The following is a 17,400-nucleotide window of genomic DNA, read 5'->3' on the forward strand; positions in this document are numbered from 1 at the left end:
ATAACAAAATATCTATCTACTTCTAGCTGAAAAAGCCTCTAGGTGACATCACTTGGAGGAACCTGAACCAGTTCAGATGAAGTCCTCTTGTTGGTCATACTACGGAGATTGCAATCATTGTCAATCTGCTTTTTCAGCGCTCCTCCAGATGACATCATCTGAACTAATGATTAAAAAGTCCTCCTGGTGATGTCATGTGAAATGATTTTTTTAGAGGGAAGCAGAGAAAAGTTTTAAAATAGGGAAGTCAGAGGGAAGTTTAAAAGCATTAATGTACATTTACACCCTAAACTAAAGTCATACAAAAGCAAGATGAAAATTGGTGGAGTCGTCCTTTCATTGGCTTTGAACTAAACTGGCATTTTTTTTATTTAATAAATACATGTGCCATCACAGTAAGCATAAGACATAAAAATTAAGTGTAGTTACCTTTTTGGAGTCATAGTCATGGTCTCCACAGATATGCAATAAATTTGACAAGTCAATATTAAAACATAAGAGATTAAAAGAGACAATAATACAGTTCCATTTATTACTAGTAGTACATTTAAGGGGCTCCAAGTTTGTTATACCGCAAATAGTCCCCATATTAGACCAAAAGTCAGGATATATGAAACTTGGTATCTTAACTGCAGAAGTACATAAATCCCCCAGGGAGAAACTGATATATACTGCTGTCTATGACTATACCACCACATAAAGTCATGAGACCAGCAGAGTCCACAAGTAAACACGTTTTATTGCATGTGTCCTTACCTAGTACTTAAGCAGTAATTTAAGATGCTCACAGGATATAAAGTTTACTCTTAACTCTCTTAACACTTACACATAATAATTTACATCTTTATAAACAGCATCCATAAAACAAAGTGGACATGACTACAAAAACTGAGTATTTGACCCTCAGATTTCCAAAACTTTCAAACATCAATTTGATTTTGTTATATCACAATATTTTTTAACGAATTTTTTAAATTAAAGATTCAGTTTTAAAATGGATGGTGTTTCGCTTTTTATGTTTTGCAAAAAAACTAGCACTATATTACAGCCGGAGCTGTGATTGCTGTATCATTTTCATATGACGTGTAGTGGTGATGATGTAATAAAGGCAGAAAGTCTTTGAACGTAACTTCAACTGTAAAGTCTGTAGCCTAAATGTATCTTGTGATAGCAATGAATGGTTCCTGATTGGTCTATTAAAGAGTTGAGTTTTCATACAGGACAAACACATTTTCAGCATCGCCATGTTAACAAGCTCTACTTTCAATCATCCTTCCACTCAGCCGCGTGCAGCGTACTGTCTGCAGCCCTTGGTTACGCACATGCGCAGTTGATGAAAGCCAATTGGAAACCGGGTTACGTGTAAACAACAAAGAGTAATCGAAGCCCCCCTGACAGACATCTACCCGGGGAAACCAGTTTTCCCTAATCCCCTACCCAGATTTTGGAAACCAGCTTTCCCATTTACATGACACTTAAGTCCGTGTAAACGCACTAATTGACAGTCATGGCTGCTTCCAATATTGAGCGTTTACTGGCGGAAATCTCCAGTGCTGAAGATCCAATTGAAGAGTTGCAAAGTTTAAAAGCAGCTTTATTATCAATACCTCTCGACGCTTTGACAGAGTCACTGACCGGGCAGCGTTTTGATGCGATTTTCTTTCTGTTAAACTCAACTCAAAGGTTGGTTTGGCAAGATACACCCGCATTTAATCAGTGAAAAAGTATTATGTGCTGAGCCAGCCTTCTATCGTGTGTATTATTGCTGCGTATTACTAGTTGGACAGTAGTTTATTATAAAGGAGGGGTTAGCTAGCTAGTTTAAAAGACTGCTTTTGACTTTAGATCTTAACAAGCTAATCAATGCTACAAAACTGAGAAGAGGCTTGTTGCTGTAGCTTAATCAGTAATGCAAATAATTCTTCAGCAGGATTTCAGTTAATAACGTAAGCTGTGTTCACAGAGAGCAAGTTGAGCTATGTGTGGACATCATTGAACGCATCTTAATGGCCCACAGCACTGTAGACCTGGCCGAGAACTACAGAGACGAGCTGCAGGAGGGTCTGACCCATCCTAATGAAACTGTAAAGATACTGGCCTTGACACAGGTAAAATGCCTACACACACAGACACACACAAAGTTGCCCACAAACCGTTCACCTAATCAGGTATACCCTGTGTTACCTTCAGATTGGTAGGATGGTGGAACATCCTGACGCTGTAACTGAAATCCTCAATGACCACGACATTCTTGAAGCAGTTATCAGGTGCATTGGAGAAGAGAAGATGGCTGTGGCAAAGCTGGTGATGACTAAAGCAGCAAATGACCAGCTTATGAATTGAATGTACAGTATCTCCAGTGAGTGCAGTAACAATAAGTAAAAGTAAGTTATTTTTCTTAGGCCATTCAGTCCCTGTCTATGATGAGTCACTCCAAACCTGGATTAGAAAAACTGTTCCACAGTGACCTGCTTAAAGCCATGAAAGATGTGATGGCCACAAGTGACATTGTCAGATACAGAATTTATGAGGTACGTCAAGTGTGCGTCTCTTTGGGTAATTTTGTGACTGGTGATGCAAAAAGTGTCAGTGTTTTTATTATATGACATACACTGTCTTTTTAAACACCATTTTGTCTGTTGGAGTCTGTTTAATAACAATTGAACATTAAGTCTTTTGTAAAAACGTGCAGCAGTAAATTTGCAGACTATGTTACCAGCTGCAACACAGCAAACACTAGAATTTCTTTACTTTGTAGAAATATAAACTTATCTAATTGTAAAATGCAGCTTATGCACAAAAAGTTGCAAAAGGTAATATTGGCCTATAACACATCTCATTAAATATGTGTGTCTGACATAAATTTATGGACACAGAAAAAAATGACTTTCTTTTTTGTGTTGCTTGTAGCTGGTGGTGGAAATATCAGGTGTATCTCCCATTTCCCTTGGCTACTGTGCCAACAGCAACTTCATTTCTCAGCTGCTGGGTGAACTGACAGGAGATGATGTATTAATCAGGTAATGAGATGAATCATATTAACACAGACACAAACGGACACGGTGTCTAAAAATATAATGTATAAATTGTTGGTCTGTGAAAAATATAGTAAAAAAATTGCAGTTACGTTACACGGTGATTATCGTTCTCAAGTGCGTCTCGACTCTGATGCTTCTGCTTATGTCTTTTATCTTCGACACCAGGGCCACAGCCATTGAGATGGTGACAAATCTAGCCCACAGTCAGCATGGCCGGCAGTATTTGGCTCAGCAGGGTATCATGGACAAGTGCTCCAACATGATCAGAGATGCAGACACGGATCCCTTATCCTCCCTTTACCTTCCTGGTGAGTTTTAATATAATCTAATTCCTTCTAATCCTCAGTACTAAATTCACAGATATTGTCTTCTCTTATTTGCTGGTCTATATCTTCCTCAGCCTATTCTTTAAAATGAAGTAGGATTGATGTTTTTTTATGTAGTATTTAGTATTTTCTCATCTTTACATGTGCAGGTCACTTATGAACAGATTTTTAAAGATTGTCCTGTGATCAACCAACGACCTCTTACTTTATCATGAAAACATAATAAAAGTTGTGGTTAAGTATGGCTTTAAGACATTCAGTGGGTGCTGCATGATAAGTTCTTCACATTGTGAATATCACTCCTACAGGCTTGATAAAGTTCTTTGGAAACCTGGCCATTATGGACAGCCCTCAGCAGGTTTTTGAGAACTACCCAGCCTTTCAGAACAAAGTGTTTGAGATGGCTCTGGACCCAGACCCTGTGATGATTGGTGTGGCTTTGGACACTTTGGGATTACTGGGATCTACTGTGGAGGGAAAGCAGGTCCTGCAGAAAACAGGTTAGCTTGGTTTATTACCAAATGTTCCTTCTCCCAGGTTCTCACAAGCTCTATTTAAGCCCCAAAAGGAGCAGAGATCCCTGTTACAGTTTTAGATTTAGATTTATTTAGATCTGTACATCTATGTTGTATCTGTTGCAATATATAGCAGATGTGTTGCAGTCTTAGTGAATAATTTTTTCTTCGTCTTCAGGAGAAAAGTTCAAAGCTGTGTTGCTCAAAATGAGCCAGCATGCCAGCTCTGGAGCTACAGAGCTCAGAGTGCATAGTTTGGACGCCATATCACAACTTCTTACTCTACAGGTGTGTACTGTATGAACTCATGATAAATGTTCATCATCATTGATAATTTTACGTGTTTCATTCTCAGTCTTTGGAAAGAAATGCTGATCAGCTTATCAGCCCAAATGTTTCATTTTTCTTTCAGCCAGAGCAGCAGACAGAGGCTCTTTTGGCCCTGACAGAGTCCTGGTTTCACCTTTTGTCTAACCAGCCCATGGAAATGATTCGTGAAATCAGCGCTCAGCCGTTTCCAGAGCTGCATTGCCAGGGTTTGGGGATATTCACTGTGAGCCCTGAGCCATTTGTAACTAACATATTTTGCCTTTTGTGTTTCTAACCTTTTTTATAACTTAACATACAGTAAGCAGCAACGTAGAACAATGCTGAATTATTTAGACCTTGTATACTTATGATTACACCCAAACATAAAGCCACTAACTTTGCTCCAGTAATGTTGGTATGTCTGTCTGTGGATATTTCTGTTTGTGTTTCAGGCTATTGCCACTCAGCCTTGGGGTCAGAGGTTAATGATCAGCACTCCTGGTTTCATGGAGTTCATTTTGGATCGTTCAACTGGACAGACAAAAGAGGCCAAAGATGCTAAGTTTGAACTGGTGGAAACACTTGTGTGTTCGTCAACAGCTGAAAAGATAGTGGGCAGCCAGCATTACATCAGTCTGAAGACTTTTCTCAGAGAAGAATCATACCATGTGTCAGCTGTGGCTGCAGTCAGCACAGAAGGAACAGACTGATTCAGATGAACCAAAATACAATTCTATGGGTCCTTGTTAATGCTTAAGTAATGCGTACTACTGCAATATTAAAACAAGTCATATAATAAACTTATTTGCATATAAATGCAGTTCTCACAATTCCTGCTGTGGGTTGTTAAAACCTCCTTAGTTTTTTACCCTATTGTCAGAATACAACTTTTGTATTAATTAATTGTATTAATTCATAAAGGATGGTTTACGTACTTTGAAAGTATTTTATTTACACATTACATCAGCGTTCCTACAGGTGCTTGAAATCCTTGAAAATGCTTGAATTTTAATGTCGTGAAAGGTGTGTTGTAGGGTGGAATCCTTAAGTAACGTTAGTCCAGTGTTACTCGCACATTAACGTTTATGCCAACCACTAGCTTCGAGTTTGCAGGAAAAATGATTGAGACGTGCTGCGTCTGTTAGTGTGGCAATGTTAGTATTGCATGTCAATTATGACATGCTCAATGCAGTGTACATGGGCAAGAAAAGTTTATCCTTTGTGCTCTAAAAATATGTGTTTCTTATTTTGAACTCTAATGTACTGTTGTGTTTGTTTCAAGCCCATCAGTAAATGCAGAGAAATGTATACTGGAGACAAACTGATTGTAAATACACTTCACTAATTTACACCGTTCATCAAATTTGTGTATGAGTCTCATGTAGATGCTTTTTACTTACTTTTACTCCCTGAATCGTGTCTACGGAGTTTTTGCAGATTCAAAAATCATGTTCATCCTGTCTAAAAGTAAGAATGAAAAATATTTGGAAACAGATTAGATTTCCATATTTACGAGTTCAGTGAAATTACCAAACCTATATAAATTACCTATGACATTAAACAGTACAAGTGACTCTGTAGTCCTGCCTCCCTGCACAGGACCTAAAATGTTCAAAGTGGGGCTTAAACACAGCTAGAGTCTGAAAGGTTTCCAGACGGTCCTGCAATAACTGTACAAATAGCCCGTCAAGTTATGTCACCGCTTGCTTCAGCACTGGACAGCGACACTAAAACACCAGACTCTTTTTTTTGTTTTGTTTTGTTTTTTATTTTTTCGGCTTATCCTGTGAGTACAGGCTCGCCACAGTGAATCGTTTATAATGCTTTTTTTGAGGCCTTGCTCACAGTTGAGTGTCAGGACTTAATATTTTTCCATTATTTTTGCCGTCTGAATGAAATTTTGGTATCTCGCTACTAGGGAAAAGTATACAAATATACTTATTATCATAAAAGCACTAAAGGAGTCATACCTAATACTACAGTAAAAGAAAGTTTACAAAGTATGGTACAAATTAAATATAAGCAAGGCTTTTGTCATTAGCAGTTGTCAGTGTAAAAAAAAAAAGGAATGTAACAATTAATCAGAGCGAAACAGAGAGAGAAAAGCAAATTTAGAATCACAATGCAAAGGCATGCAGATTCGGTTAATTTGTGTTAGTAAACAGGAAAGCAAACTACACACAAAAAACATCAGCTGACAAGTCTAATACACTATTATCAATATAGTCTGTTTATGAAATGTGATTGTATAGTTCTGTAGCCACCCGGAGTAGCACGCCACTTTTTCCTGCTGCTGCACGTCAACACTGGAGTGTTATCTGGTTCTCTCTGGCTAACAAGTACACATGACAGTTTTCTCAGTCAGAAATTCATCCCAAAGCTCTCTTACTTATTATTTTATCTTCGTTTGAGCTTTGAGCTAACGTTAGCTGACTGGGTAACATTAACAATTAAAATAATGTTAATGTAAACATAGACTAGCAACAACTGTAACGGTGAACTATGTGCTAATATTAGCATGGGGCTAGCGCCATAATTTCGGTTAGCCTCTCACTTTATAACATAATAAAACACTACTAACACGCACACACGGACGTATTTCCCTTCTGCAGGGTGTCACATGTCCGTTATCTGATGGTGAAACTCTTAATGGCCATTACTCTCCGGGGTATTTCACTTAACTTAATACTTCACTTTTTTTCTTCGTTGACGTCCCCCAACTCAGATTCACCCCAAATAATCGTTTGGCAGCCAGATGTAAAATAATCCAGGTTACTAGTGCATCAATTGAGTAGGAGCGTGAGGGAACTCACTTTAACGGACGTATTTTCAAACTTGACCAGAGGCGCTCAAAGCTGTCATTGGCCAGTTTCCTAGATGACAGGTAGAGTAACCAATCATGCTATTATATCTATGATCACACAGCCAATAGCATTTGTTTCACTATGGAGCAGTGGTGAACACGAACCAATCAATCAACTGGAATCTTCTACATTCACCACTGCTACAAAACAGACGCGAAACAAACTCTGCATGTGAATCCTTATGTCATACTTATGGGTCTGAAAGAAAACGGCTGGATTGGCATCGAGGTGACGTTACAATGAGATTCATGCTTAAATTCGTGAAAAATTCACATCCAGAATGTAAAAATACACAAAATTATACATTTTGAATGTATACTATATATATTACACACACACACACACACACACACACATATATATGTGTGTGTATATATATATATATATATATATATATATATATATATATATATGTGTGTGTGTGTGTGTGTGTGTGTGTGTGTGTGTGTGTGTATATATGTATGTATGTGTGTGTGTGTGTGTGTGTGTGTGTGTGTGTATATATATATATATATATATATATATATATATATGTATGTGTGTGTGTGTGTGTATGTATATATATATATGTGTGTAGTTTTTTTTTAATATATATAGTTACAAATTTTAACTTGATTGTATGGATGTTTACTTAATGACCTACATATTCAATTACAGATAATCAATGTAATTTAACATTAATTACACTTTTTTCCTAAGAGAGTTGAAAAATACAGTTTTTCTGTACAAAAATAGGATAAATAAATGTAATTTGTAATTATTGGCATAATACTTAAAATAAAAGTTCGTTTGTTAATTTACCGAAAACATCTGCAATTTTACAGAGTTTGTAATAGCTGAGAAATTTGATCATTTATCTCGTTATCACAACATGGCATTAAAAAGAACTGCATTTATGGCCATTCTCGGCTTCCATAAGAGACTACACTGTGTTCTTTTACCTCTCAATCACCTTAACATTAAGGGATCAGTTCATCTGGTAATTTATGTTTCTTCAGTCCAATGATCAATCTTTGTATTTTTGAATTGCACCTTTATTTGAAAACTAATTAGTAACTACAGCTGTTAAATAATTAGCATGGCATAGAAGTATAAAGGGGGGTAAAGTACAAGTACCTCAAACTGCCATTGACTACTGTAATTCTTCACACTACATTCTGTTCTGAGTCCTCTTTTTGTTCAACATCAAAATAATTATCAAACACAATGTCATGCCGTTTTTTTAAATCAACGTCAAAAGGCTGTGACACTGAAATGACAACTAGGGCATAGTTGATCAGGTGGAATCTAATGTTTAGACCACATTTTGACGTTTTTCTTCTCCTTGATATTAGAAAAAATCAAAAATACTTTAAAAAGTTCAACAAAGTCAAAAAAGAATAAGGACCTTCAGAATTAAACAACATTGTGACAGGTGCGTTTTGCTTGTGTTTGGCATTTTCATTTTTGAGGCTTCATGCTGTACAATGGTGTGCAGCAGAGGTGTTGAGCTCCCAGGCACCAGATGGAAACAGCCGTGGTACGGGGGAAAGGTTCGACTTCTAGTTGAACATAGCAGCAAAGCTATACCGTTAAGTAAGTTTTACTCAAGCAACCTGAAGCCTTTTCAGTAAATCCTGATTATGGCACAGAGAGTGAGATCTACCCTCCTCCCCGTCGCATCACAACAGCTATACAAACATTTACAACTGAGCCACAGGAATAAACAGCTAAATGTTTAAGCCAAGTGCTACATTGGGCTTAAATTAAATTTCAGAAGTGTCAATTCTCATCTCTTCTTCTTGTCCTACTGCCCAATTTAAACATGACACTTAGAAATGGATCCCAGTGTTTTTAACTCTTTACACCTTTTAATCCACTGACAAAACCAAACTTTCTCCATAAGACATAAAATCATGGTTGAGTAATCTCACAGCTGTAACTCTTTAATTCCCCCTACAGTAGTAAAATGTCTTCTCCCTACAGTCAGAACATCTGACTCAATCCCAAACATTCATTACAAGCTTTAAACTCTTCACCAACCTCATGTCACCGTCTCCCCCAGTGAATCATATCACCTCTCCCACGTATCCTCTACTTGCTGCAGTTTGCGTCATCAAGTAAACAACAAAATAAATAAATAATTGTAAGACATCTAGTCAATCAATCTTTTTCTTTGTGCATTTCATTTCTACTCCTGGCAGAAGTCATTTGACTCCTCTTCTTTCTTGTATTTGTTCAGAGTAACGTTCTATGTGAATGGCCTTCTCCTGGAGGATAAAATTACACAGAGACATTTTTTAAAGCTAGTTTGTCTTTTTTTTTTAAATCACATTCACCTCTTAAGAGCTTTTTCTCTGTGCAGCTCTGTATTAACCAATCTCATAATGTGCTGCAGCAACACTGAAAACTGAACTGTAAACATTACAGTAGCTCCTATTCTGAGAGTGGCTTTTTAATCGCGTGATGCATCCGTGGCTTCCCCTGCTTTCTGTCAGAGTGTGAGGCTCCTCCTGGGTTCCCTCTGTGTGAAAGGTAGGATAGTCTGCTGCTTGAGTGCAACACCCATGAGAACCACATGCAGCAGGCACAAGATAGAGGAAATGTTGGACAGTGAATCATCCTATCATTTCCAAACCATTCTATATCATATCGCTATGCTTTTTAAAAATGCATACATTCAAAGGCCAATTCAGTTGTTTCTGCTGTACACTGAAGACACTTAGATTCAAGGTCAAAAGATGGTTATGAGATGAAAGTCCTTAATATTAGTTTTCATTTGATCATATTTACACCTTTTTACAATAAACAAGATCAAACATAGCCTCTTTTGTATCGGATGGTTGGTAGTTTAAAGAATTTGAACTTTAATATATGGTTGCATAAGCCTTTTTGCAATACATTTAATAGTTTAATCGTTGATTTCCTTTTTTAAATATGTTTTTCAGATTTTTACTGATGCCTCCTTCAATTGTTGTTTGTATTGTATGTTTGCAGCTTTTGTGTTGTTGCTTTCCATTTCATTATATGTTTGCTCAGTACACCAGTGGCTTCTTCCTTTTTCATGACAATCCAGGTTGTTGAATTTGCTATGTCAAACATGTGTGCATTGCTTTTGATCTTTCATGATTTGCTACTCTCCAACAGACACCTCTCTGGACTTAACATTGACTTTTTTTCACAACAAATACAGACTTCGAAGATAAAATGCAAGGCTTAATCCAAGAAGAGTCAGTTGGAGGTATTTATTGTTTCAACAATCAATCTCAAAGGACACCCCTGAGTAAAAAGCAACACCTGTCAATCATCTTCCAGTACTCTTGCTCACTTCAAATGGGGGACAACTAATACATAATGTTTTAAATTCTACATTTTGCATATCTGTAAATGCTGAAACTCCGACCCTTCATCTATTTTGTTGATCTTAAACCCAGATGTCTTCAGAGGTCAGCAAAACCAAATGAATTGACCTTATCATTCCCATACTTTTTGGAGGGGACTGTAAAAGTGTGATGGTATGAGTAAGTTTATTAGGGGTAGATGTTTTACCTTGAGACAGGCAGATGTGACAGAACTCAAGAGGCCAATTTACATAATCAGTCTAATAATCCGGAAGTTGTTTGGTTGTATAGGGGTGTTGTGTTTTTGCTTTGGAAAGATTGTTAAAAAAAATTACGTCAGCTTAAATATAAACTGTTTTATAAACATTTTGTTATTAAAAACTGTTCTGTTATGAAAATACATCTTTTTAAATACATATACAGTTTTTGGAAATCTGTTTATGTACCTTTGTGATAACTTGTGTTTGCTCTCCTGTATTGTAAACTTTTAGGGCTGAAATCCATGTGGCCCAGATGCTGAAGATGCAAACACATTCTCAAACAGCAGAGCATTAAAAAAAGATGACAAGTTGAAACATTTTTGCTCTTTCAGCTCTTTCAGGCAAATAGAAGTTTGTTCCAATCTTATGTTCAGTCCTGCTTTGTGTCTGTGGGTGAGTGTCTGTGTTGGTTTCCCAAGTTTAGAGAATAAACACCCAACAATACCCAAATATATATGAAGTTAAAATGACTTCCACTATGATCAACATCTAAATTTGTATCAATGTATTACCAATCCAGTAATATAATACATGGCAACATGGCAATTTCGTGGACAATTTGTCTGCACAGTGAGTACTTTTACTTTTGATAATTCAGTATCTGAACAATCTAAGCATCATCTGAAATTATTATTTATATTGTTTCTGTATGTCAGTGTGCTGAATAAAGTTTGTGGTCATTTTGTTACAATAATAACCTTTTGCAGATGCTGCAGATTTATTTTTCTTAGTGTCACTTTGTTTTGATATTGATCCAGCTCTGTCCTATTTTTTGATTAAACCCTATTCATCCGCCTCTACATATTAAATTGAAAGGAGTTATGTGTTTAGTGCAAAGTCGTTTTCTAAATGTCAGTGATCCCATTTAAACTTCACATTTTCCTTGTGGACACAGCTGAAGAGACCGAGCGGCTCCAACAGGTGGTGCTAATATCTCTCTCCTCATCAATAGTTGGGTGATAATTTAACAGTTATGTCGTTAGGTGTACCCGCTACCTCAAGAAGGAAAGCTGTCATCAACACTATGAGCACTGCAGATGCACGGCTGTCCCCTGCGTCTCCTTCTCCTGCTCGTCTCATTTCTTCCTGCCAAACAGTTTTCGTTCATTTGCATCTTTCAGTTTGCCCGTTCACAGAGTCCGTGAAGCAGTTGCCACTTTGGTCGCAGTCTGTTTTCTGCGTAGGCTGACAGAAACTCTTCCAAACATCCAAGATGCACCTGAATAGGTGAGGGGGGGACTCTGGCACAGGGAGAAATCACCCGGGCCTTTAAAAGAGCGCGTCTTTCTGTCCGGGAGTGCGCTCCTTTTGGGCAGATCACCCTCCGATGCAATTAACCCAGGAAGACGACTTTGTCAAGGGGGACTCAACGCCGACCACCGCAGCTCTCCAGTCCGACGGCTGCGCCGGATCTCCGGCCAAAATGTGCAGTGAATGTTACGTGAATCAGTCATTTGTCAACGATGATGGGACCGTGAACGATCACAAGCCACGGTAAGAGAGAGAAACGCTGACAGGAGCCACATGAAAAGGCAAACTTTAGATTAGTGATCACCAAGTTGTGCTTTTTGGATTGACATGCTTTGTAGATGAGGTGTTTGTTGTATACAGGTTGTGAATATTTTTAGAGCAGTGCTGAGACTGAACATGCCGATTTTGCCACCATCAGTGTTTCACAGCTCCATCCATCCAAACAAATCCACTCTTGACATCAATGCTGTTTTTGTCTTGCTCTTTTTCGCAACTTTCCGTACTACAGTCTGGACATTATATACTGTAAAACATGGCTGTACTGTACTAAAGATATGAATGTTTGTCTCTGCACCTGTGTGTCCTCTCTGGGAAATTTGTGTTACAGTTACAGATAAAAATGTTTACATAACGGGTTAAAAAATATACATTAAAGGTCCCACAGGACACATACAAGTGAAACGTCTGCACAAGCTCAACAAGTACAAACCCTGTCACTCAACATGTTGTATTCTGTTTTCTCACTACACACATTTGGATGCCTCAAATGGCCCTTAAGCATCAGTGTGGTTTATGAGATCTGAGTGGTGCTCCTTGTTTGGTTTAGTTAGATGGATGGATTTCACAAAAGCACAGGGGAAATAAACATACCATCTATTATGCAATAAGATTGACAAGCTTAATGGAGAACCATACCGTAGCAATGAGGCAGATATTGTGATGGATAGAAAAAGCCATTGAAAGAAGTGAGAAAGAGACATCAGGGATGTTTCTGATGGATTCTGTACATTGCCTACCCGTACTGTAGATAGTGCAGGTTTATCTGCTTCTTGACTGAATCGTTTGGACGGAACTGAAAACATATCTGAATCACACATTATCCATTACAATACGCCTCAATACAATATGCGATTTAATCAAGGAATGCATTATTTTAATAAAAACTGTCAAAAATATGAAGGTTTATGTCAATCCATTAACTAAAATCTGGGGTTTCTAATTCATCTCATTCCTTCAAGCCACTGACATCAGTTTATCTTCACACACCTTCTTCTCCTGGGGTCAAAGGTAACATCCCACTATGCTGTACTTCTCTTTTGCATGTTACTCAGACTCCTGGGCTGTGAGTGAAAAAGATGTGAATTGGAGAGGTGACTCAACATCCACAGACATTTAGAAAACAGTAGAGATTGGGCTCTCGAGCCAGCTAATTTCCCTCTCAAATGTTTCTAGCGTACAGTGTGTATTTTATATCATGATTATTCGGAGTCGATGATGAATTGGTACGGCACAGAAGTGATAACTAACAGAATTGAGTGATTGCATGTATTGAAACTGGTGGTGGAACATGTGCTCAGATCCTAAACAAAAAAATACTAATACAACAATTCAAATTGACTTAATTACAAGTAAAGTTCCTGTATTTTCACGGCCATTTGACTCGAACAAGGAGCAAAATTTAGTTATATATAGTAAATAAAAGGGCCCGTTGTAAAACTATTCTACTGTATGTTGCATAGGTTGTTTATATATGATATATACTGACACATCACTACTAGGTACTTGGTAGGGGCAACGTTTGGGAACTCATCCCACCAATCTACCAAGCCCTCCTTCCCTTCTCCTCTACCTCTGGTCTGCTACACTTCTAATAGCTATTCAGGTATTCGACTTACCACTTACTGTACCACTCAGCCATTAATAATTATCTGTTTGATTCGAAGGGCGAGAAGGGAGTATTTCTGCCCTGCTGCTAGACTGTTAAATGAGTGTCACACACAGTTTATTGAAATCATTTAATATCTGAAATATGGAGCACAGCAGGTCTCACAAAGGTTAGAAAACACTGGTTAAACATTAGTACAATATACTGTAATAAAATAATAGATTGTACTGTATGTAAGAAGATAGTGGCTATAGTTGTAGTGGAGTGGAGCACATGATGCAATATTTCCCTCTGAAATTAGTTACATTGCAAATGACTTTGAGTAAAAAAACAGGTATCTTAAATTGCCCTTAGTGAATTTTAGTTCCTTTCCACCACTGGTTTAAATGTTCCACCACCAAAATTGAGTTTGTCTTCATAAAATGGCTTCTTTTCTTTTGTTTTTATTTTCTTACCATCAGAGAAATGTCTGTACTGGCCTAAACGCACCGAAGTTCAGCTCCTGTTAATAAAGTCGTAACTGTAAGAAGCATGGTTCAGCCAGCATTTACTCTTATATTGTCTAGAAAATACACTGTAAGCTCAATTAGAGTGCATGCAAACTTCTGCTTCTGCTCGCTGTGCAGATTATATGCTTGAAATGAGGACAAATGACTGTTTATAGTGACATAGCTGCATTGTATGCTTGCATCTGCCCCAGGGTGGTGAAGCACTTAGCGTGCATGGTGTTTCTGATGAACATATGTTGGCTGGTTCTGCTTTTTTATTGTCTGTATGACATCAGGATGCTGCAGGAAGAGCTCACATCACAAAGCAAACAGACAGGTAAAGAGGTCAATAAAGAGGACAGTCACCAAACCTCAGGGTAGGGATTTCCTTATGTTGATTATTAGTACGTTTTTAATAGTTTCTTTTTTCCTAACCCGTACCTCTCTGCATCCATTTATCTGTCCACCACTCTCCCTGTCAATATTCCCTGTTCTCCAAACTCCACCTTGCACGTCTCCTCTTTTTCTCCCGTTATTTGCCTTTTGTTTCTTTACTTTTCTCCTCTTCCTCTTTTAGCTCCTCCCCAGCCCCAATCCAGACCAACAGCAACAGAAGCGGCGTTATCTTGGACATCTCCACCCTTAAGATGGAGCAGGTTGAGAGTGAGGTGCCTCCACTTCCACCACGTTTCCGCTTCAGGGACCTGCTGCTCGGGGACCAGACCTTCCAGAATGATGACAGGTAGGCAGCAGTGAGGACGTGATGAGAAATGGTAAACCACTGTAGGTGGTTTGAGAAATTCGTTTGAGATGGTATAAAACACCTTCTGCCAATGCTGCCACTTTATTAATTTCTTATTCCGTGCCTTTTAGCTAAATATTTCCACTATGTATCCTTAAAATTAGGCTACTTCAACCATTCTATTCTATTTGAAGCTGATACATAACTTTAGTTATCTATCATTATCGGTTGCATTTACAGTTTAAAGTATTAACACATAAATTAATTAATTAACATAAATTAATTTTTCTGCAGCATTTCATGCACATTTTATCTAATAACAAATGTACTCCGTGGATTAAAGGTCCTCCTGTTTGGAAATCATTTTCTTAATCTAGTAGAGATTACAGCCATAATTCTTGATTGATTCTTCTTGAGCTGAATCAGTCTGTGTTAAGTAAATCTGAACCAAAACTGTTAAAATGTTACTGCTTCCATTTTGCCAAATGTATGCTGGCTTTCATCACTGCTAAAAATCTTTTTTTCAATAGACATTGATTTTGCAGACGATGGCAGTTTATCTGCATATTAAATGGTAACGTACACTAAGACACATGACAAAGTTTCAGGTGGCAGCAGTGGTTGCACGTTCTAAAGCCAGTTGCCTTCACTTTATAAAAATATATATATTTGTTTGACAATTTCTTAGACTGTTGCTGGTACATGAAATGTACACTTTCATTTTGACCAGAGGTAACCGCTTATTTAACCTCGTTACTGCTCCATCAGTCATCTCATGGTCTATTTCAACTCTCAAAAGTGCTGATTGCCAGACCTCTCTCTTATAAATACCCACCTTACCCAGCTGTACCTATGCATTATTATGCATAAAGTGTTTACTTTGTCTACCCCCTGCAGTCTTAGCAAACATAAGTGTTCTTTGAAGTGTTCTTGAATCCTGCTGTATTGGGTAATTGTGTTTGTGCTTTGGAATTTTGTGAGCCCCGAGAGAGGAAGTGAAGCCAGAAACATGGCAGAGCCCGTGCTGCTGTCCATGGTGCTGAAACCAAGTAAAGCACTGTGATAATGAAGAGTTGTTGTAAAGCTGGTGTGTGTCTGTGTGTCCCCAGTACAGTACATTTTTCCAAGAATGCATTTAACATTTGAAGCTTGAGAAAGTTTGCGACAAAATATTGTTTCAGCGACAACACAGTGACCTAATAAATCCCAATCAGAATTTAAAATGAGACCTCACCATCAGTCCCTGTTTTCCACGTCTCCTGAGCCGTACTTTCTCTTCTTGTACTTTATGTTCTGTACTCTGTTCTGCTGCCCCCTGAGCTTTAGAGACAGAATCAGTAGGACTCTTCTGTTTTTCTGAGATCTGCCTCATTTGTTTTAACCATGACATTCATAACGGTGGGGAGTAACATACTCCCGCTACAGAACTGTGAAACAAAAATAACTTCAAAAATAAAAACTTGTGTTCCTTTTTTTGTTATTGTGTAAGTTTTGAAGAGCACTGACTCAGACAATCTAGAGCAGTTAGTTATGCACTCACATTTGCTTTTCCTCAAGACATTTATTCAGTATATAATCAAGCTCTCTGCCAGATGGACCTCAAAAGACTGATGATCAAATGTTTTTTTAGATGTGATTACAGCAGCAGTGAACCTTTGAGACTGTGCTGCTGTTTGTAATATCTGACATATCTATTTGACGAGGAAAAACAACAAGGTTTGCCAGCGCTTTCAGTCAAAGGTGACCTTTCCCCAGCTGTCCTCGCAACAGCCACTGTTTTTCTCCTCGTTAAAGCAGCTCCTATTTAGACAGTAATCATTTTTCCACTGTCACCCTTTAAATGGACCCACTTTCTTTCCCCTGTAGATAGTGTTAGAGGTGGCTGGTTCTTCTGGTTATATTTTCAGTAGTCAAATCTCCAGGCCAATGTTCAGCAGCTGCATGTGGAATCCAAAATGTCACTGGTCACAACTGCCCAGGGGTCATCCATCACCCCAAAGGTTTGTTTGTCATAGGCAGTAGGAAACACACAAAGGCACAATTTTGCCAAAATATCAGCTTCCATTGACATGATGTGGTCTCTTTCTCTCAGACCTACTCCCTTATTTTTCCTATTACTCCCTTTTGTCTACTCATTTAAAATACGGTCATTATTTCCACATTAGTCTTTGTTCTAAACTGTGTCATATATAAATGTGGAGTGCATAAGTGGAAAATTTTTGTGTTTTTCTCACAAGTCCAAATGAAAAAGCATCTGTCTGCTCTTGTGATGCCACTTAATGCTGCCTAACCCTCAAAAACAACAAGAGGCAAAAAGAGCCCCTCGTTTTGCAGACAGAGCACAGCACATACCTTTGGGCTTCAGATGACACACGCGAGACACTTCTCAGTACCCGTTAAAG

The 17,400-nt window shown here is 38.1% G+C and overlaps 2 protein-coding genes across 8 annotated transcripts in view; both read left to right on the forward strand.

The window, feature by feature from the left end:
• The first annotated feature begins 11 nt into the window (after positions 1–11).
• On the forward strand, positions 12–5,060 carry LOC137103916 (26S proteasome non-ATPase regulatory subunit 5-like). Its single transcript, XM_067484676.1, has 10 exons — positions 12–1,683; positions 1,964–2,108; positions 2,191–2,304; positions 2,403–2,531; positions 2,911–3,020; positions 3,204–3,346; positions 3,673–3,864; positions 4,058–4,167; positions 4,292–4,432; positions 4,641–5,060. The coding sequence occupies exons 1-10, from the start codon at positions 1,508–1,510 to the stop codon at positions 4,896–4,898; spliced, it is 1,518 nt and encodes a 505-aa protein (XP_067340777.1). The 5' UTR covers positions 12–1,507; the 3' UTR covers positions 4,899–5,060.
• Positions 5,061–11,595: 6,535 nt separating this feature from the next.
• kcnt1a (potassium sodium-activated channel subfamily T member 1a) overlaps positions 11,596–17,400 on the forward strand; it is a 29,160-nt gene continuing 23,355 nt past the window's right edge. The window contains exons 1-4 of one of the 7 annotated variants that reach the window (XM_067484916.1): positions 11,990–12,126; positions 13,122–13,170; positions 14,553–14,633; positions 14,834–14,998. In XM_067484916.1, the coding sequence (XP_067341017.1) occupies positions 14,554–14,633; positions 14,834–14,998 (245 nt within the window). In that variant the 5' untranslated portion in view covers positions 11,990–12,126; positions 13,122–13,170; position 14,553. Of the gene's footprint in view, positions 12,127–13,121; positions 13,171–14,552; positions 14,634–14,833; positions 14,999–17,400 lie in introns of all 7 variants that reach the window. The other 6 variants (XM_067484915.1, XM_067484911.1, XM_067484912.1 and 3 more) reach the window with 6 other exon arrangements.

The sequence above is a fragment of the Channa argus genome, chromosome 18 (genome assembly GCF_033026475.1).
Source record: "Channa argus isolate prfri chromosome 18, Channa argus male v1.0, whole genome shotgun sequence".
Classification (NCBI taxonomy): domain Eukaryota; kingdom Metazoa; phylum Chordata; class Actinopteri; order Anabantiformes; family Channidae; genus Channa; species Channa argus.